General features: G+C 42.3%; 2 protein-coding genes and 2 long non-coding RNA genes across 12 annotated transcripts in view; 2 read left to right on the top strand and 2 right to left on the bottom strand.

Annotated features, from left to right (window-relative positions):
• gbf1 (golgi brefeldin A resistant guanine nucleotide exchange factor 1) overlaps nt 1-1,888 on the top strand; it is an 80,465-nt gene extending 78,577 nt beyond the window's left edge. For all 6 annotated transcript variants that reach the window (XM_078932287.1, XM_078932286.1, XM_011484061.4 and 3 more), the window contains one exon: nt 577-1,888. In XM_078932287.1, coding sequence (XP_078788413.1) covers nt 577-830 — 254 coding nt within the window. In that variant the 3' untranslated portion in view covers nt 831-1,888. The remainder of the gene's footprint in view (nt 1-576) is intronic.
• Nucleotides 1,889-4,047: 2,159 nt separating this feature from the next.
• macroh2a2 (macroH2A.2 histone) lies at nt 4,048-17,062 on the bottom strand. 4 transcript variants are annotated; one of them, XM_023963453.2, is made up of 9 exons: nt 16,932-17,062; nt 11,786-11,963; nt 11,245-11,351; nt 9,352-9,549; nt 9,083-9,187; nt 6,934-7,033; nt 6,763-6,852; nt 5,149-5,323; nt 4,048-4,523 (listed from the first exon to the last, which is right to left on the bottom strand). In XM_023963453.2, the coding sequence occupies exons 1-9, from the start codon at nt 17,004-17,006 to the stop codon at nt 4,358-4,360; spliced, it is 1,194 nt and encodes a 397-aa protein (XP_023819221.1). In that variant the 5' UTR covers nt 17,007-17,062; the 3' UTR covers nt 4,048-4,357. The 4 variants fall into 4 exon arrangements, with proteins under 4 accessions (XP_023819221.1, XP_023819223.1, XP_023819222.1 ...); XM_023963455.2 differs by lacking the exon at nt 16,932-17,062 and adding an exon at nt 16,763-16,900; XM_023963454.2 differs by lacking the exon at nt 16,932-17,062 and adding an exon at nt 16,449-16,885.
• On the bottom strand, nt 14,051-14,355 carry LOC144984191 (uncharacterized). The gene is made up of 2 exons (XR_013647893.1): nt 14,292-14,355; nt 14,051-14,177 (listed from the first exon to the last, which is right to left on the bottom strand). It is a non-coding gene; the product is annotated as an uncharacterized LOC144984191 (long non-coding RNA).
• LOC144984192 (uncharacterized) lies at nt 14,404-14,721 on the top strand. The gene is made up of 2 exons (XR_013647894.1): nt 14,404-14,482; nt 14,597-14,721. It is a non-coding gene; the product is annotated as an uncharacterized LOC144984192 (long non-coding RNA).
• Nucleotides 17,063-21,368: the final 4,306 nt, after the last annotated feature.

Raw genomic sequence — 21,368 nt, 5'->3', positions numbered from 1 at the left:
GTGTTGTCAGGGTTAGGTGGTGATACGTTGACGGCCTCTTCGTTTGTTCCAGTCTTTGACCTCCTTGGCTTGTTTTTGGCTCGGAGGCTTTTTATTTATGGTTGGCATTGCAGCCAGGATCGTCTGTCACCACGCTCGGCCATTTAGCTGGAAATGTTTGCAAAAACCGCCTGGTTGTGATAAGAGCCCTAGAGTTTGGCCTGAATAAAGCTGTCACCCCTATTATTAATCCAATCCGTGACCTCTCTTCCCTTCCACTGACTGGTCTCAGCAGCATCGTCCGCCATGGTTGATGTTTATGTTCTTGTTCCTGCCTACTTCAACGCAGAATGATGACGTTTGTAGCGTATCAATGACGTACGGGTCGGATTCATGTGGCCTGGCCGGTCAGACTAAGGTCTCATTTGAAAAGATCGGATCTGTGTCGTTCAGACTGTCATGAAAAGATCAGATACAAGTCGCATAGGGGCAAAAAAATCAGAATTGGGTCGTTTCAGCCTGTGGTGTGAACGTAGCCTTAGTGAGAGAAAGCTCCCATGCCGACACCTCTGACTCGCCCTCTGTTTTCTTCTGCAGGTTCAGATCAGTCTCCTCCCACTCCTCCTGCCATTCCTGCCACTCCCCCACCACTGACCACGCCCCCTGTTCCAGCAACGCCCCCTCTGGGCCAGTCCCCCCTCATCCTGCAGCCCCTCGCCTCCCCTCTACAAGTGGGAGTTCCTCCCATGTCCCTCCCTATCATTCTGAACCCCGCCCTCATCGAGGCCACCTCCCCTGTACCGCTGCTGTCCGGAATCAAACCCGTGGCTCCTGCTGACGAAGTCAAATAACATCCAGCTGCCAGGTAGTCATGACGACAGGTCTTTAGGGTTCCAGCATTTAATGAGAGACGAAGGATGACTGTGGCGGTTTAGGTTTGATCCTCTGAAAACCAAATCTACCGCCGGCATTCGCCGTGGGGGAGGGGTCATAACACTACAGTGACGTCCATCCTCCCCCCCACACACAAAAAAAGAAGCCACTTTTTAGACCTCCATTATAATCTACATTTTAATCGTGGCTGGTGGTTCTCCTCCTCTGTCTCCTGAAGGAAGGTAGGTGGAACGGATTTATGCTCCGCCTTTAAGGCTGACTCAGCAGGAAAACCTGATGATTGAACCTCCGCTTGCTCCTGTTCACCCAGAGCTCAAGCTGAAGCCAAACCAGCCTCTTCTTACTTGCATGTTGAGAGTTTGGAGGCTTTCTGGTAGCAGCTTCACCACTTTTTGATGTCTGCAACTGTTACAGATCATGAGGGGCAATAATCAGGGACCACCTCCCTTTCAGGAGGTGGTCCCTGATTATTGGACCTCATGATCTGTCCATCTGGATTTGCGTCGTGATGCTCTCAGAAAGCAGGAGCTGGGCGGGGTTTGATCACAGGTGTGACAGACGAGGAGAGACCTGACCTGATAAGAAAGTTTTTGTTTTTTTGTACCATGTGATCAGACATGCACAACGGTCCTCCATGAAACACGCAGGAAGCCGTCTCTTCACCTCATTTCACTCTGAGAGCGCCATCCACTTTTCAGAATAAAAGCTTGAATAGTTTCAAAACCAGGGGCAGCGGAATGATCTGGTAATCTGATGAAGACGATGAAGAGCTTCATCTCTCCTAACAGCCGTATTTAATTTTATTTATTGAAGTGGGGGGAGGGGGGAGTGTTTGAATCAGAAACATGACACCATCCTGGAAGCTGGGTGTTCATTCTTAGACTTCTCTGAAACTGGTAAACGTAAAGCCTATTGATATGATGTGTGTACAGATATATATATATATATAAATATATGTATACATATAAATTAAAAGTAATGTACTTTTTAATACATAATAAATATAGTGCTAAAAGTGTTGATCTTGTTTTTTAAGGTCTACCTTATTTAGAAGTTTGTGAACATTACTTTTTGTTTCTTTATTACCTTTGAGTAAATACAAAAAAGGCCTTGAACATCTGTATGAAGATTCAATCTAAAACTAGAAGCAGCTGCATTTCCAGAAGAAGATGAATGCTGTACTGCTGAATGAAAATAAAACGTGAAGGGTCATAATCGGCAAATAAAAAGAACACATTTAAATAAAGAAATGATCAAAGTTGACCATAAATAAAGGGAAAACAGCACAATAAAAAAAACTATGTTTTGGGGAAAAATGCCAGCGTCAGGTATCGAACCAGCGAGCTTCTGCACCAAGGATTCCCGTGTATCCTGTCCTTACATTTGAGCGGAAACTCTTCCATCACATTTGACACTTTTCTCCACCCATTCCAACCTGCCTGCACTCACTTCTTCACTTCTTTTCCAGCCTCTCCATTCCTCTGGACTGTTGACCCTGGATACTTCAAGTCCTCCACGGCCTTTATCTCCTCTCCCTGTAACAAGTCATCCCTCTCATTCACACACATGGACTCTGTTTCCATCAGGCTAACCTTTCCAGGGCAAACCTCCACCTCTCTAGCTTCTCCTCTACCTGTTCTCTACTCTCACTACAAATAACAATATCATCTGCAAACATGGTAGTCCATGATGATTCCTGTCTAACCTGCCTGTCCATCACCATTGCAAACAGTAAGGGGCTCAGAGCTGATCCCTGATCTGCAGTCAGGACCATAAATATTTGGACAGAGACACATTCTTTCTAATTTAGTTTCTGTAGATTACCAAAGTGAATTTTAAATAAAACAACTCAGATACCATTGAAGTGCAGACTTTCAGCTTTTACTCCATGGGTTGAACAAAAAGATTGCATAATAATGTGAAAAACTAAAGCATTTTTTAAACACAATCCCTTCATTTCATGGGCTTGTAAGTAATTGGACAATTGACTTCCATGCTATTGCATGGGCAGGTGTGGGCAATTCCCTTGTTATGTCATTATGAGTGAAGCAGATAAAAGGGCTGGAGTTGATTAGAGGACTCGTGCTTGCATTTGGAAGATTTTTCTGTGAACAGACAGCATGCGGTCAAAGGAGCTCTCCATGCAGGTGAAAGGAGCCATCATTAAGCTGAGAAAACAGAAAGAAAAACACACCAGAAATTGCTACAGTATTAGGAGTGGCAAAATCAACAGTGTGGTACATCCTGAGAAAGAAAGAAAGCACTGGTGAACTCAGCAACGCAAAAAGACCTGGACGTCCACAGAAGACAACAGTGGTGGATGATGGCAGAATCATTTCCATGGTGAAGAGGAACCCGTTCACAACGGCCAACCAAGTGAACAACACTCTCCTGGGGGGTATTCCAGAAAGCAGGTTATGCTAGCTCCCACGGTAGGTTTGAGGCTAAGGAAGTTTATAATCTCAGCTTTCGGTTCCAGAAATGGAGGTATGTTTCAGGGTAGTTTAAGTTGCCATAGCAACTCATGCTCTGAACTTAACCTGGTCTGGAGCAGGTTTAGTTGAAGGTTAGTTTGTTTTCAGAGAGGTGAAGCAGCATGGCGTGTCCATTTGAAGATGATTTAGTGGATGAAGAAGCTCAGATAATACTTTTTCCACCGTGAGAGGGTGATAAGACCATGTATGGATGTTGGAAAATGAAACTGTTTTACTTTGATCTAACTTAATTATTTGCTTCAGTTAAGATAAATCATTTTTTGTTAAGTCAGCTTAAAAATAACACATAGTTTTCAGACAGTTATTTTACTTTCATTCAAATTAATTAAGTAGGTGTAACTTTGGTGCCCTCATACATGTCCTGCACTGCTCTAACATACTTCTCCAGACTTCTTCATCTAGTACCAGTTCCTCTCTGGACAAAGTGGGTGTGCATTTGTGTGCGTGGATTTTTGTGTGTGTTTGCGTGCATTCGTTTGTGTGTGTGGGTTTGTGTTGGGTTAGGTTTAGAGCAGACATGCTGGGATGTCCGTCCTTCATCAAAGGCATGAGGACGTGAAGAGGGTCAAGGTGACAGATGACAGCTCCGTAGCAGCGTTGCTCTGCAGACATCATGTCCAGAAGAAAAGCTGTTTCTGATTTCAGAAACAAGCCACAAAAAAAAAAACTCTGAGCAATCTGAAAACATCAGAATTTTATTTGAAAGCAGAATCAGAACCACAGTTATCAGAAACTACAGAGGCCAGAGGAACAAAATCCATTCTTGTCTATTTGTACATGGAATGTAAAAACACCAGAGAAACGGGAACAACGTAGATCCTCTGTTCAGCAAAGAATGGGGACTTTTGAAGGAACAAACTGAAAAGCACTGACAAACACCCCACCCCCACCCCCCCAGAGCAGACTCCACATCAGGGGTCCTACTGCTGTAGCTACACCACTCACAACATGATCAACAAGCCCCCACCCACCTAACCCGCCCGCAGCCCTCACTTGGTGTCCAGCTTGGCCATTTCCTGGAGGTAAATGCCGATGCTCTCGCTGTCGAACAGAACAAAGTAAATGTTTTTCAGGGACGAGCTGCTGGACGACACAAAGTGGTTGGAGATGGCCTTGAGGATGAGCTGAGCTGCCGTTTGCTTGGGAAACCCGTTCCTGAAAGAAGAACCGGAAAGATTAGACCTGCTCTGGAGCGGATCTACAGCGCCTCCTGCTGGGAGGAAACTGCAGCTGCAAGGACGACTTCAATCTGCTCGTCATTCACTATTTCTCACAATTAGGAATTCCTTAATCACAGTTCTTTCAAAATAATAAAAAGCGTAATTTTTCCTTTTTTTTTCCTGATTAAGCACTAAATTATTCAAAACCCTTCCTTTTAAATTGATTATGTATCCGTGCTTCCATCCACATATATGTAAATGAAAACATACAGGATGTGCGCTGGAATCAAAGTTTAAAGACCCACTCCAATGAAAGTAGAGTTTTTACATGTTTTCAGGCATTTTTCACATGAACACGGAACACATATATGAAGAAAACTAAGATTAAAAGTTGCATTTCTGAGTATTTCTTTACTAAACCAGGAACAGATGAAAAAACGCCATTTGATAGAGAACTTAGTTGTGATGTCATAAACACACTGGGCAGGCCTCAAGCTGCCTGCTTTCAGCAACAGAGAGGAACGGGGGCGGGGTTGCTATGTGCCAACAGTCCCGCCCGCCCAGGTGCTAATGTTCTAATGAACTGCTGCTCTGCAGAAACTATGTTCTATGGAGCTCACCGTCCAGCTGGAAGCGAAGGGAAAGCCACAGACTTCAGCTTCTTGTCCTCAGCTGCTGTCAGGCAGCTCTTCACCGACTTCTCCAGCTGGTCCTCGCACTTTTCGGAGCCCCACTGAGGGACGTTGCAGTGGATGATGAAGCGGGCCGCCATGCCGCTGGCCTGGCTCACCGCCACTGTAAGAAAGAAAGAAAAGCCCCCGCTTGGTTGGGTTTCTGAAGAAGGAGCGCCTCTCAGCTCGCTCCTCTGTGGTTTGAAATCAGAGCTGGACAGGAGTTTAATACTAAAACATGTTTTTGTCTGCTTGATCTTAACGGCTCCAATTATGGTTGAATTTTAGCATCCAACAGTCACATGAACACGAGGGGTCAGATCTAACATGACAGCCATAGCTTGCAAGTGTGTGTGCCCCCCCCCCCCCCCCCTTCTGTTCTTCGGGCAGGATTACAAACGTTTGTGAAAAACGGAGATGTTTGGAAAACCAAGTTAAGTTTCCAAACGCACCGGTGTGTCTGCCAACCACGTCGGCTGTGTTCAGTGACTTAGAGACACAGAACTAAAAACCTTCAACGTCACTGTTCCACAATATTACGCACAACACAGTCATGGCCAAGCGATTGGAAAATGACATCAATATTGGAAATTGGAAACGTTGCTGCTTCTGCTTTTACAATAGCAATTTGGATCCACTGTAGAATGTTGTAGAGTGAATTATAGTCCTTCCTGCCATGAAAATGATCCTGAAACAACCTTTAACTGCATGTCATTGCAGTCATTAAAGGATCATTTCAGTCAGCGTCTTGGTAACTTAGGTGACCACGACCACATTTGAGATCAATACAGAAAATGTAGAAATTAATCTCAACAAATGATTCATAACTTCTTGTACAAACGTGGTTTGCAGTTATTTTTATACTCCAGGGATTTTAATGACTCACTGACACTTGGAGTTTATTTTGTGAATGGATTCCTTACTACAAATACAGCAGATGTTGTGTGTTTACACCTAAAGCCCTGTAGAAATTCATCTGTGTTTCTAGAAAGTCCGGACTGCAGAAAAGCACATTTCAGAATAAAGCTTAATTATTGCATAAATATAAATGTTGGTGCACACGGCGTTCCCATAGTGAAGAGAACGAGCGAACAGCAACATTGTCTAAGAACTTTTATCATATATATATATATATATATATATATATATATATATATATATATATATATATATATATATATATATATATATATATATATATATATATATATATATATATATATATATATATATATATATATATATAAACTTTTGGTCTTTGTTATAAAACATTTGAACAATTTGTTCTCACTTTTTGTGGTATTTGCTGTAAGAAAAGACTAAATTTACTACTCAGAAATTGAATTATTATGTAATAGAATTAAAATAAGAGCTAATTGTAAAATAGTATTAAAAAAAAAGCTCAAAAAAGCCCAGGACTACAACACGTTATAAGTTTGTTTAGTTTTTTTTAAAGATTTTAAAAAAATTAAAAAATTACAAATGACAAACATCAGACTTTCCGTCTGACAAATGTCTGGTTGGGTCAAAGATCAGCAGCAGTTTGTCTTGGACCTTCAGTACCTGATGCCACCTCCAGGGGGCCCTGTGCTTTCCTCAGCTCCTTCACACCCTCCAGGAATTCTCGGCCTCCAGCTTTTTCCAGCGCGCCTCCTGAAAGGAGCAGACGGTGAGGGGAGTTCCCGGAGATCTCTGTGTTTTTTGGGTTCATGTCAGGTCCAGTCTGACCCTTACCCACTCCATCTTTGAGGTCCATCTCCGCGTTGGTTGGGTTGATTATCGCCTCCACCTTGATGAAGCCAATCTTGCTGATTTCACTTTCTGTTAGTGAAAGCTGCAAATTCACAAAAGCATCAGGAGTTTTTCTTACATTGATTTTGTTTTTAAATCAACATCTTTGTTCACAGAATTACAGGTTCAGTGTGTTGATGACTGGTGTCAGTGGAAGTCTGTGACTTTATAGAGAGCCATCAATCCATTACTTTATCGACACCATTACTGAAGTCAAACTGAACTCTAAACATTAAAAACAGAATTAACCCTTTGACACCAGAAGCAGAGAAATGCAACACTTTATGTAAGCAAAGTGCTGCTTTTCTCCACACCACTCCAAGGGTCCTGGTGTGTCAATCAGCGTCTCGTTAAGTTGTCGCCGACAACATTTCTGGTGTTAAAGGGGTAAAAACTAACAGTAAAATATAAAACTGGACACCATGGTTGGGGTGAATTTACAATTCTGATTGGCTACAGGGTGTTTATTAAAAAAGGGTTATACTATGGTCAGGGTGAATACTCGATTCTGATTGGCTGCTGGGTGTGCATTAAAAAGTGATATACCACAGTGATAACCGCACGGTGAAAGAAGAAGTTCACCTAGTCACCTAGTTTAAATGTTTCGTATCACTGCGCCGGCTTCTTTAAAACAACCTTTAGCTTCATCATTTGGACAAAAACAAGCGGTAAGAGGTGAACTTTCTCTCTGAACTGATGCTTTAATCAACCCATCGGAAAGATCAGCATTTATATATATCGCCGAATCCTGACTGAAGCGGTGGTGCGGCGCGACGCGGACTATATGTTACGTGTCAGTCCGCTTTTTGTGAGAAAAGCGATCCAAATCGGAACAAGAAACAAGAATTAAGGACTAAAAACTGGTTCATATGTGTTGCTTTTGTAAGTGACCATGGTATAAGCGGGTTAATGGCTTTCAAAGTGTGCGTTATCACTTTTTAACGCACTTCGCGGAAGCAACCGTCCCCCGCTTCGCGTCGGATGGTTCAGGCTTCCAGTTAAAAAGTAATAATGCACACTTCGTCGGCCATTAACCCTCACATAATGGACACCTATGAATGAGGTTCCAGTCACATTGCCTGAACGTTCTATATCATTGCGTCGGCCTAAACACCAGTCGGTTGCTGGAACAACAGACACTCAGAGCAGAGGTGGACAGACGTTACTCTGGAGTTCATCACAACAGAAAGACAGTAGAAAAGATCTCTGTCCTTCTAATGTCTCTGTGATGGACATGACAGGATCTCTACGGGATTTGAACATCAACCATAATGTTGACTATAATTTGAAAGAGTTTGTCGTCTGTCTTGTCTTATTGCTTGATACACAGTGAATAAATAATTTAAGTATCATTTAATGAAATAAATTGTTGGTTTGTTGATACAAATGTAATCAACAAAAGTGATTTAGGAAACTTGTGTCTTTGAAATAAATTTAGCCTCACTGTCTGATCAAAAACACGCGGTAAGAGGTGAACTTTCCTCTAAAACGATGCTGTGGACGACTTGATATGACGTCCAGCATTTAAACCACGTTCTTCTGCTGCTGCAGGGCGACCTCTGCCTTTACAGCTCGATAGTCGTTACCATGACAACGCGCCGCACCGCGCATCAAAGTCTGCTTCTTTTTAAAAACAGTTTAAGCCTAAGAAAATAACAATTTTAGAATATTTATAATTGAATGAATACGTCTTTCTTTTGTGTAAGCAGGATAAGGAGCTTTGACCCTTCCACACAGAGGGGTTTAAGTGGAAAAACTGAAAGATGCTAATAAATAATTAAATACATATTGCCTTGACAGCATTTTAAATTGATACTAGTATGACCAAATGAAATATCGCGATAAATAGCAGAATCGATTTTTCCCTTCACCCCTACCAAAGGCCATTATCCCTTTCATATAACATAATAAATGAATAACAAAGCTAAGTAAAAGACAGTGGCAGAGCCAGTCCTGTGCTGTCCAAAGTCTGCCTGTAGAAGGGAGTTTTAGGATGTTGTAAATGAACAGTGAGGACGTCTGCTGAACTGAAGTGCTGACGCCTCCCACGGCTTCAGGGCCCAGATTGAAGCAGCTCCTTCCTTCTACCTACCTTCTGTCCCAGAAATAAGCTCTTGGTTGACAGGATAGTGAATCCATCTCCGGGTCCATCTTCCATGGCAGACGTTGCTACTGAGTCTCTGTCGTTGTCTGTGCCCTTTGACAGAGGAGGGGAGAGGTTTGTCAGGTCCTGAAACTTTGACTTCAGCTTGAGGAAAAACTTTACCCTGACTTTTCCCCACACCGTTTTGGTTAAAACGATGTGAACGTTGTTTTACTTTATGAGTCAAAAGAATCTCAGAGGAGTAACAGATACAGTACCTTTGGCCTGCGGCCTCGCTTGCCTTTGACCTTCTTGAAGGCTTTGACGGGCTTCTTGCTTTTTGAGCGCTCTTCTTGCTTGTCAGGGACGGACGCCTGGCTGTCCGTCTTCACTCGGCTGCCTCTCTTCTTGGAGAGCAGCTCTGGGTGGATGCGAGGCAGGACCCCCCCATTGGATATGGTTACTCCTCTCAGAAGCTGACAGACACAGAAACGCGTGTGATTGATTATCAGCAGCACAGCTGCTCTGGTGTGTAAAGTCCCACGCTGATCATCTTCTGATCTAAAGTCAAAGCATTCCCAATGGACATTTCATTTTGATGATACACTAAAGCAAAACAATCTGTGTTGTTTTCTGGGACATAGTTTCTGCAGGGCAGCAGGAGTTCCGTAGAAATTCACTTCTGAATGTGGCGACCCCGCCCCCCTTCCCTTCCCTAATGCTGAGAGCTCATGGCAGCGAGCTTGTAGCATATTTTCTACATCACAAATAAGATCTTTTTATCCAGCAGCATGTTTTTGTCTTCTCCAGATTCACAGCAATACTCAGAAATGTAATTTAAATGTCCCCCATCATCAGAAAAATTCCACAAGAACACGTTAAAAACACCAGAAACATCATTTTCCTTGGAGTGGGGCTTTCAGGGGTTTAAACTTGTCTTTTCAGGAGTTTAACCCTCATTAAACTCCCAATTTTCATCACTGCAGGGAAATCTTTTTTATCAAGCTGCTTTTTACCAATATATCTACTTTTAACCCTTGTGCTATCTTAGATGACCCCCCCCACCCTTAGTTTGACGTGTTCTTCCTACCTTGACAAAGGTGGTTAAAGGTGGAAAGATTTCATGTCATCCATGGACACCAGTGAAGATCACAAATCATTGAAGAAAAAAGGTTCAGAGCACTGTCTAGTGGGTCTAGATGACCCAACTCCCAATGCTAAAGTGCCTAGGATAGTACAAGGGCTAGAGAAACCAAACAGCTGCAAATGTGACGCTGTTCTCTCTGTTCTCCCCTGAACACATCACCACCTTTATTTGACCTGGTCTACAGGCCGTCATGGCTGGCATTATTTGGGCCACCGTGAAAGAAAAAATTAAACAGTAAAAAGTTGTATAATGATGAGCCAAAGGTTGTAGTTTCACAAGGAAAAAGCTGAGCTTTTTAGAGAATACGGTAGCCTCCATCTAAATCCATCAATGCAGCCATTAAGTTTTTGTGCCAGAATGGATTTGAACCTCTGCAACTGTAATAGCGACGGCCAGAAATCCTCTTTCTGTGGATCGAGAATTTCCTTCTTAATGTCCTTCTACTAAAACGATGCTGACTCACTATAAGACTTCATATTTCCTTATTATTTGAATATTTTCTCATTAGTGAACCAAACGCTGAAGTAACAATGCGCCCAAAGTCTCTCGTTCTGAAACACAATATTGTGTCTTTTTTGTTGCTATTTTTCTTAGTAAACTGCCGTTTGGCTCATATACATTTATAACTTGAATCCCGAGAATTCTCAATTATTAAATGTTGACCTTTCTCTCATAATTTTACAACTGTGTTTATTCTGATAATTATATTAATGTTTCATATTCATGGAGGCCCTATCACTCTGTGGTAACACTCAGCAGTCAAATTCTCTTTGTAATTCTCCTTTCACCCTTTGCAACCAAACCTTTTTATGTGGAAACTGTAGAAAGCAGTGTTTCTCCGACATTTGGAACTTGAACCACAGAGAAAGGCGGTACCGGTAAGCCTACACGAACACTGGAACTGGACTGAAGCTCCAACATGTCACCTTTTCCGGTCACAAACGTTGGCTCGTGGTTTGCCAAGTTTTCTCTAGGAACCATCAGCTGCTGTCAGGTGAGAATCCTCCTGTGGAGCAGCGCTCACCTGATTGAGTTCCTCGTCGTTGGCCACAGCCAGCTTGATGTGTCGCGGCGTTATTCGGCCTTTCTTGTTGTCTCGTGCTGCGTTTCCTGCCAGCTCCAGGATCTCGGCTGTAGAGACACAAAGACAGCAGAGGTTAGCTTGTGTTGGAATCGTTCCACTCTGATATGTTCTCCTTCTTTTCTCCGTTCCGTCATCTCGTTGTGAAGTCACGAGAAAGACGCTGAGGGGAACGTTTGAGATGACGAGTGAGTTTCTGTTGTAACCCTTGTGCTATCCTAGGCACTTTATCATTGGGAGTGGGGTCATCTAGACCCACTAGACAGTGCTCTGAGCCTTTTTTCTTCAATGATTTGTGATCTTCACTGGTGTCCATGGATTACATGAAATCTTTCCACCTTTATCCACCTTTGTCATGGTAGGGAGAACACGTCAATGTAAGGGGGGGTCATCTAAGATAGCACAAGGGTTACACACATTCAAACACGTTCAAAAGAAGAGTTTCCGTTGAGGTTGCCCAAGCAGACCTGGACTTCCTTCATACCTGCCAGATACTCGATGACAGCTGCCATGTAGACGGGTGCGCCCATGCCGATGCGGTATTTGTGTGTGCCGGTACGCAGGTATCTCATCATCCTGCCAACCGGGAAGATGACGCCTGCCCTGGATGATCGGGACAGCTTGGTGACCTTCTTCTTTCCTCCTCTGGCTGACATTTTATTCTGGACAAAAACAAAAGTCAGTCAATTACATTGTGAGGAAATGTTCATCTTCCTGTGCAGTCATTAAAAAAGGAGTAGAAACTTTCTCAGGTGTTTCACTTTATAGAAAGAATTTCTGTGCAAGAACAAAGATCCTGAAGCAAAAACTTACTACACTGCTGCTGCATCCAAAGATGCAAAGACTTCCATCATTTCTGCCTGCGTTCTGTGTCAGTATCCCACGTTTGGTGAAAAACTTTTTCCCACCCGTCGTAAACCATGACTTCATTTCCCAGCATGCACTACAGTCAGTATGAGGTGTTTCTACTGACGTTATATGTATTTTTTCTTTCAGTGACTGAACATGTCAATGTTGGCATTGTGTTTATCTTTTTTTCAAAAAAAAACTATCCAAACAAATTAGATTTCAAAATATTCTAAATTACTGAACACCTTTAGAAAGTCTGTGAAGATGCGGCTCTGAAGCCTTTTCTTTCAGATTCTCTGGATTTGATCGATTTGGATCCTTAGGTCTTTTAAAGAGCCTTAAACTTTTGAGAATAATAACCATGTTGAATGCTTTCCACTTGTGTGTAACCTTTTTCTGACTGTAGGTCTGTAAATTCTATGCTGTTAAGGTTTAATAAACCTTACCACGTCACCATATATGTGCTTTTATTTTGAAGGAAGGTCACTCGGTAAATGATGTTATGACATAATGATGCTGTGCAAAACAAGTTAAGTGAAATTCAGAGTAACATTTGATTACTTCATGTCAGAGGAGAACACACTTGCATTCATAATCAGACTTTAAAGATCCACTTCTTCCACCTCACCCCCTTCCCCTCCCATTAGCTGAGAGCTCTCTGTTTACACTCTCTCCCACTAGCTTACAGCACCTCCTGCCCCAATGCTAACATCAGCGATGAAACAAAAATGGTGAGCAATATCTGAGCTACCCAGCCGTGCAGTTTTGTACATTTTATCAAAAATATGAACATTTTTTTCATCTGTTCCTGATTCATAACAATTTGGATTTAAAAAGAAAACTGAGAAATGCAGTTTTGAGTGTAATTTTCTTCACATCAATCATCGGAAAAATGCCACAAAAGCGTGATAAAAATACGAAGAACATCATTTTCATCTTAAAACACAGATTCATTGTTTTAAATGTACAGATTTAGAAAAAAGAATGTGTCCTAAATAAAATGATTTGTTTCCATTTTAAATGTGTAATAAATGCATTATTTGTATACTTATTATACATGCTATACATGCTTGTTAAACGTTTTCAGTTAAAGAAGCAAATGTTTATTTTATGTGCACATCTGAGAGCTACGGAGCCCGTGTCCTGACATTAAGATATAAAAATATATCTTGTTCCCACAGATTAATATCTTGTTCCCACAGGTTATTATGTCGTTCGCACAAAATACTATTCCGTTCCCACAAGATACTTTTCCGTTCCCACAAGATACTATTGCGTTCCCTCAAAATACTATTCCGTTCCCTCGAAATGATTAACTCGTGCGAACGCAATAATTATGTCGTTCGAACGCAATAATTAATCCGTTCGAACGCAATAATTATTCACGTCATAAGTCATTCACGCGGATATGCTCTCTGTACGCCGGCAAAAGCCGCTTTCAGCGGTAACTTCCGTGTCTCTGTGACCCATATTCGTTCAAAAAAGGAACATGAAAAACAAAAATGATCACTTTATTACTGTCTCAATGAATATAAGAAAAATATCAAAAGATTTATGATAACTACTAGGCTGCTTTGTCATCATACGATAGCTCTTGCTAGGCTACTACTAGCTCCGCCGCAGAGCTCTCTGATCATGTATGCCGGCATTTGGGCAACTGGCTGGTCTGTTGTCAGACAGCTGATATTGTAGTTTAGGGTCGAATAGGAATAATAATATTCAGGACTTGTCTTTTATTAACTTTAGCAGTCAGTATCTTTACATTCGAAGGCTATTAGGCTACATGCTAACTGACTAGCCGATCATTTCCTGTTATTAATTTACGTCATAGATTTACAGCAGATACCTTCACATTTCTGTCTGTGTGTGTCTCATTACATTGCATTGAAGACACGGAGGATGTTTAGAGAACAGATTTATTTATTTCAAAAAGCACAGAAGCATCCATCGTATTCACGTTCACATCATCTGGTACGCCCTCAGTCATCTTGCTGCAAAAGCCGCTTCCTGCCGCTACTTCCGTGTCTCTGTGAGCATTCAATAGGGGTAAAAATAAAAGCAAGAATGGTCGATCTGTTATTTTCTCGATGAAAATCTGAAAAATATCATATTAAGCTGGATGCTTCGCCTAAAGCACTTACCTTTAGCTTGTAGCATAACAACAATAGCAGTACGTCCCGTTTCCCAGAGTGCTTTGCTGCAAATCACTGGCCAATCATTGGTCTTGTTGTTAGACCTTGGTCACAGGGACACGGTGATTGGCTAGTGATTGGCAGCAAAGCACTCTGGGAAACGGGACGTACTGCTATTATTGTTATGCTACAAGCTAAAGGTAAGTGCTTTAGGCGAAGCATCCAGCTTAATATGATATTTTTCAGATTTTCATCGAGAAAATAACAGATCGACCATTCTTGCTTTTATTTTTACCCCTATTGAATGCTCACAGAGACACGGAAGTAGCGGCAGGAAGCGGCTTTTGCAGCAAGATGACTGAGGGCGTACCAGATGATGTGAACGTGAATACGATGGATGCTTCTGTGCTTTTTAAAATAAATAAATCTGTTCTCTAAACATCCTCCGTGTCTTCAATGCAATGTAATGAGACACACACAGACAGAAATGTGAAGTTATCTGCTGTAAATCTATGACGTAAATTAATAACAGGAAATGATCGGCTAGTCAGTTAGCATGTAGCCTAATAGCCTTCGAATGTAAAGATACTGACTGCTAAAGTTAATAAAAGACAAGTCCTGAATATTATTATTCCTATTCGACCCTAAACTACAATATCAGCTGTCTGTCAACCGACCAGCCAGTTGCCCAAATGCCGGCATACATGATCAGACAGAGAGCTCTGCGGCGGAGCTAGCCTAGCAGGAGCTATCGTTTGACAAAGCAGCCTAGTTATCATAAATGTTTTGATATTTTTCTTATATTCATTGAGACGGTAATAAAGTGATCATTTTTGTTTTTCATGTTCCTTTTTTGAACGAATATGGGTCACAGAGACACGGAAGTTACCGCTGAAAGCGGCTTTTGCCGGCGTACAGAGAGCATATCCGCGTGAATGACTTATGACGTGAATAATTATTGCGTTCGAACGGATTAATTATTGCGTTCGAACGACATAATTATTGCGTTCGCACGAGTTAATCATTTCGAGGGAACGGAATAGTATTTTGAGGGAACGCAATAGTATCTTGTGGGAACGGAAAAGTATCTTGTGGGAACGGAATAGTATTTCGTGCGAACGACATAATAACCTGTGGGAACAAGATATTAATCTGTGGGAACAAGATATATTTTTATATCTTAATGTCAGGACACGGGCTCCGTAGAGAGCAGAGTTCAGAGCTTTCAGCAGTTAGAGCTGAAGTTTGGTGATGTTGCTTTAGCAGGACTTTCAGATGGAAAGCTACCTTCACATTGGGCATGTTATTGGTTTTGGGAACACGCTATTACGTTTTTTTATTTATTATTTTTTTCTTATACTAAAGACAGAGACACGTGCAGATTATGAGTTGAACGTTAGCTAACAGAATTATCTAAAGTTACCACCGTAAAATGATGTATTCATGATACTTTGATGTAAACAAAACGTGTATCCGTTGAATGGACATTCTTCAACTCGGTTCGTTCACAGAAAGGCCAGCATTCGGCCAGCATTTGTCCAGCATTCGTCCGCTTGCTCGGTGCGACACTGCGGGCAGGAGTGTAACGGAAAATGTGGTTTCCATGTAAACAGAGGGAGCCGTGCGCGCGTGCGCGCTGATAGGCTGCGGCCTGTAGCTGCGGCTCGCGCGCACTTCACACGTATGACCGACATTTGTGACCCGCGAGCCCTTCACCGACGCACCGTCTCGCGGCTTGTGGACGAGCTAGCTGCGCGCGAGCCCCGCTGTCAAATGCTACGTGCAAAATGTGTCGCGAGCGTTTCGATGTCGACTTTCCATAAGGACCGTCCTGTTCTATAAAATAAACCATCGAAAAGTCTGACACGGCTCGCGGAAAAGCGAGTCTTTATCCGCGCGCACTGATTTACCGAGACTTTTATTTAGTCGGCTGCGTGACGACGGCGGCGTTTTTCTAGTTCAACCAAATGTTCCCGAGCACAACCTGCTTGTAATTCCACAACAAAATGTTAGTGGCACGAGCCGTTTCTTTAAGCCAGTCCCCGCCCGCCCCTTCTCCTTCCATTAGTCTGTTTAATCATCACACGGGAGAGAAGCGTCCCTTCAATCCGGATGTGCGCCGAGCCGTGACAAAATAGCACAAACGCACAAAACAGTCCGCGTTACCTGTTTGCAGCGGTTGAGACGTGAATCAGCCGAGCACGAGACGCTTGCTCGAGGAAGGCGCTGGGTAGAGTTTCGGCCTTGTCTTTAATAATATTTTCCCTCCTAACCTTAGGAAGAAAAAAAACCCAGCTAGGCAGTGACAGAGCAGCGCAGTCGGGTTGGAGGCTGGCTCTGTGCTACCGATGCTGCAAAGGGGAAAATTTAGCAGAGGGAAAATCCTGCAAAAAACGCCCCCCCAACATGGCTTCGGAGGGGGAAATTACAAAGACACAACAAATGCAATAGCGGGGAAACGCCAAGCATGAAAAACAAACCGATCAGATGAAAACGATTCCAATCATCTGCGCGTGAGATGAGGATTTAGTGTAGTTTGCTGCTGGCTGGCTGTGCAGGCCACGGATAATAGATGATTCCTGCCGGCGGATGGCAGACAGCCCTGCGCAGAGCCTTTGATCTATCAAAGAGGACAGCGATGAGCCTCACCTGACGGACAGTTGACCACGTGACAACACGTAAACATTCTTTACTGATCAACAAGACTGCATCCCGGCAGTGCATTTGAGGAAAACCTTTGACTTATAGTCACACATGTGACATCTCATCTCTCTCCTCTGCAGCCCATTGTTTAAGACAGGCACGTCCAAAGTCTGGCCCCAAATGTGAGCCCACATTCAATTTTCTACCAGCCCGCAAGCTCCTGTCATAAACTCAATAGAATGTGGCCCCCAGAACGTTCCAAGAACTGTCTGTATGATTTAAGTTATGCGCCGTCATGGCTACTTTCCGAGCCTAACAAAAAGAACAGATTTATTTGTTACAGTGGTTTGTGTACTGCTGAATAAGATAACTATTTGTGTTAGTTTCCTGTTTGTGTGATTTACATTTAGAGGTCTACAGTGAACCTTTATTAATGAATAATTTGTACCTTTTCATATGAACCCAGATTTAATGTTTACAAAACTTTTTGTCCAGACAGCTTTGTTTTTATTTTTTTTGTGGTCTTTAAGTATGACATTCACTGTAACTTAGGAAAATATATGTATATATGTATATTTCTGCTATATATATATATATATATATATATATATATATATATATATATATATATATATATATATATATATATATATATATATATATATATATATATATATATATTGCAATCACATTGAATGCAGTCCAAATCGTTGACCCTCACACATTCTCACCTCACCAAATCTGGTCCTTTTTGCAAAATGTTTGTGCACCGCTGGTAAAAGAGAACTGGACTGAGTGACCCCTCCCCCTTGGCGATCCAAACAGGAAGTACCCGCTGGCTCCAAGAAGCCAAAACTTCACAGACTTTTATAGAGAAATAAACAGCTGTTATTCAGTTGTTACATTGGTCTGAATAACTATTCTAGCTTTGATACTTTTTAGCATGTTCTTCATAATCCTATTTTTTTCATGAAATTTTACTTTATTGCAAGTTACTCAATTTATAAACTGACCAATCAGATGCCTCAACAATAGCATGTGGTCTCATGTCGAATGTTTGAAATGTTTTATAGATTTTGTGTAGCCCGCTCTCAAGTTGTAGGGGTGTGGCCTTCTAACAAGCTCGCACCTGGTGGTGAGAGCGGTTGCCACAGAAACATAATCAGGAAATCAGGAAACACAGGATTAGTTTTCATTGTTATGCTGATGATACGCAGTTGTATTTATCCATGAAACCTGACCAGAATGACGATCTAGAGAAACTGAATGCCTGCATCAGAGACATCAAGACCTGGATGACAATTAATTACCGCCTCTTGAACCCAGAAAAAACTGAGGTCATTATACTTGGTCCTAAAAACCTCAGAGATGCTCTGTCTGCTCAGATAGTCTCCCTGGATGGCATAAGTATAGCCCCCAATTCCACAGTTAGAAACCTCTGGGTTTTATTTGACCAGGATTTATCACTTAAGGCTCACATATCTCAGGTGTGTAGAACTGCATTTTTTGACCTGCAGAATATTGCTCAGATCAGAAATATACTTTCTAAGAGTGATGCTGAAAAACTCATCCATGCATTTGTTACGTCTAGACTGGATTACTGTAACTCTTTGTTAGCAGCGTGTCCTAAGAGTTCCTTAAGAAGTCTCCAGCTTGTTCAGAACACAGCAGCTAGATTGTTAGCAGGAACTAGCAGAAGAGATCACATCACTCCTGTGTTAGTTTCACTCCATTGGATCCCAGTTAATTCTAGAATCCTGTTCAAAATCCTCCTGGTAACCTTAACCCTTGTGCTATCCTAGACACTTTAACATTGGGAGTTGGGTCATCTAGACCCACTAGACAGTGCTCTGAACCTTTTTTCTTCAATGATTTGTGATCTTCACTGGTGTCCATGGATTACATGAAATCTTTCCACCTTTATCCACCTTTGTCATGGTAGGGAGAACACATAAATGTAAGGGTGGGGTCATAGGATAGCACAAGGGTTACGGCATGACATGGTATGACCCTATCTTGTATCAAAGACCTCATAGTGCCTTACCACCCAAACAGAACACTTCGCGCCCTAAATGCAGGACTGCTTGTGGTTCCTAGAATTAGTCAAAGTACGGTTGGAGGTAGAGCGTTTAGCCACCAAGACCCTGTTTTATGGAATAAACTCCCAGCTCATGTAAGAGAGGCCGACTCAGTTTCTACATTCAAAGTTAGACTGAAAACATTCCTCTTTGGACAGGCTTATTGTCAGACTAGTTAGTATTCAGATAATATTTAACTTAATGTTAATGTGTTTACATTAAACTTAATAACAATAACAATTTGTTTTTAGTAGGCTGCTTGAAGTTGAAGTTGGGGTAACTATGGTGAACTGAGGTTCTGTCCTCTTTTCTCATCTACTTCTACCCTTCCTCTCTTCTCTATTCTTGATCATTATTCATCATTTAGTTCCCTCTGTTTGGTGCAGTGATTCATGTATTGTCCCTCTTTCCCTCTCCCCTCCTGGGGAGTGGGAGTGCTTCCAGACTCCAGTTGGCTCATCCGTGCTCCTGTACCTGACCGAGTACCTCGTCTCTGCTCCTGCTCCTACACCTAGTTCAATTTAGTATTTTCCCATTGAACTCTTTGTATTCATGATCCTTTTGAGTTCATGTTTTACTTCGAAGCCCATCGAGACGACTGTTGTTGTGAATTTGGGCTATATAAATAAAATTGAATTGAATTGAATCGACAGTATCATGCAGTTGCTGCAGATTTGTCGGCTTAACATTCCTGATGCCAATCTCCTGTTCCACTACATCCTGAAGGTGAACTATTGGGTTGAGATCTGGTGACTGTGGAGGCTAGTGGAGTCCACAAACTTATTGTCATATTCTAGAAACCAATCTGAGATGATTCCAGCTTTATGACATGGTGCCTGATCCTGCTGGAAGTAGCATCAGAAGATGGTAATACAGAGATGGACATGGTCAGCAACGATAGTCAAGTAGGCTGTGGCGTTGGAAACATTCTCACTTGGTACTAAAAGACCCAAAGTCTGCCTAGAAAATATGCCCCACACCATGACACCACCACCACCAGCCTGATACAAGGCAGGATGGATCCATGCTTTGATGTGGTTTATGCCAAATTCTGACCCTAACATCTGGATGTGGCAGCAGAAATGGAGACTCATCAGACCAGACAATGTTTTTCCATCTTCTATGGTCCAGTTTTGGTGAGTCTGAGTGAATTGTAGCCTCAGTTTCCTGTTCTTAGCTGACAGCAGTGACACCCGGTGTGGTCTTCTGCTGCTGTAGTCCATCTGCATCCAGGTTGGACGTGTTGTGTGTTCAGAGATGCTCTTCTGCAGACCTCGGTTGGAACCTGTGGTTCTTCTATAGGTTGGAACCAGTCTGGTCATTTCTGTCCACAGAACTGCAGCTCACTGAATATTTTCTGTTTTCAGACCATTCTCTGTAAACCCTAGAGATGGTTGTGGTTGAAAATCCCAGTAGATCAACAGTTTCTGAAATACTCAGACCAGCCCGTCTGGCACCAACAACCACGTTCAAAGTCACTTCAATCACCATTCTTCTCCATTCTGATGATCAATTCAATTCAATTCGATTCAATTCAATTTTATTTGTATAGCCCAAAATCACAACAACAGTCGTCTCGATGGGCTTCGAAGTAAACATGAACTCAAAAGGATCACGAATACAAAGAGTTCAACAGGAAAATAATAAAATGAACTAACTAAACTGACCAAACTAAAACTGTCATCCCTGCCCTTAGACCCCCCTTCACGGTAAGGAAAAACTCCTAAAAAAACGGATTCCGGAAAAAACGAAGAAACCTCAGGGTTATCCACATGAAGGAGGGATCCTCCCCCAGGACGGACAGGCGATTTACCAGAACTCATAGAGAAGAATTAACTTATCTAAATCTACAATTACATCGATAAAGTCCAGCAGACGAGCTTCATCCAGCCGTGGTTGGGGGGACAGTCAGGGGCGCGAGTCGAGCCGGAGACAGGAACCACAGCCAGGTGTAGGAGCGGGAGCAGAGACGAGGTAAACGGTCAGGAACAGGAGCATGGATGAGCCAACTGGAGTCTGGAGGGAAAGAGGGACAATACATGAATCGCACTGCACCAAACAACATGATCGCTTTGAACTGCAGCTGATCATCTGGACCATGTCTACATGACTAAATCCATTGATTGGCTGCCATGTCATTGGCTGATTTTGGAAATTTGCATTAACAAGTAGTTGGAGAGGTGTGCCTAATAAATGGTAAATGCTGTATACTTATATAGCGCTTTTCTACCTACAAGGCCCAAAGCGCTTTACAGCCACTGACCCATTCACCCAGTCCCACACATTAATAAAGTGGCCAGTGAGAATTTATGTTTACATGCACACCACATGCAATATCATTAACAGAAATATTTAACTTGTCTTA

Source organism: Oryzias latipes, chromosome 15, assembly GCF_053564925.1.
Source record: "Oryzias latipes strain Hd-rR chromosome 15, Olatipes_Hd-rR_3.1".
In the NCBI taxonomy this organism is placed as follows: Eukaryota; Metazoa; Chordata; class Actinopteri; order Beloniformes; family Adrianichthyidae; genus Oryzias; species Oryzias latipes.
This window is presented reverse-complemented; position numbering and strand designations above follow the sequence as displayed.

What these genes read in the sequence shown, in the direction of transcription:
- macroh2a2 (XM_004076917.5), bottom strand. Translation starts at nt 12,231, where the DNA reads ATGAAGTCATGGTTTACGACGGGTGGGAAAAAGTTTTTCACCAAACGT. An exon ending in ACGACGAGGAACTCAATCAG is followed by an intron (nt 9,550 to 11,244) that starts GTGAGCGCTGCT and finishes TGTGTCTGTCAG; the next exon opens with CTTCTGAGAGGAGTAACCAT. An exon ending in CCCCCTGGAGGTGGCATCAG is followed by an intron (nt 5,324 to 6,762) that starts GTACTGAAGGTC and finishes TCTTTCTTACAG; the next exon opens with TGGCGGTGAGCCAGGCCAGC.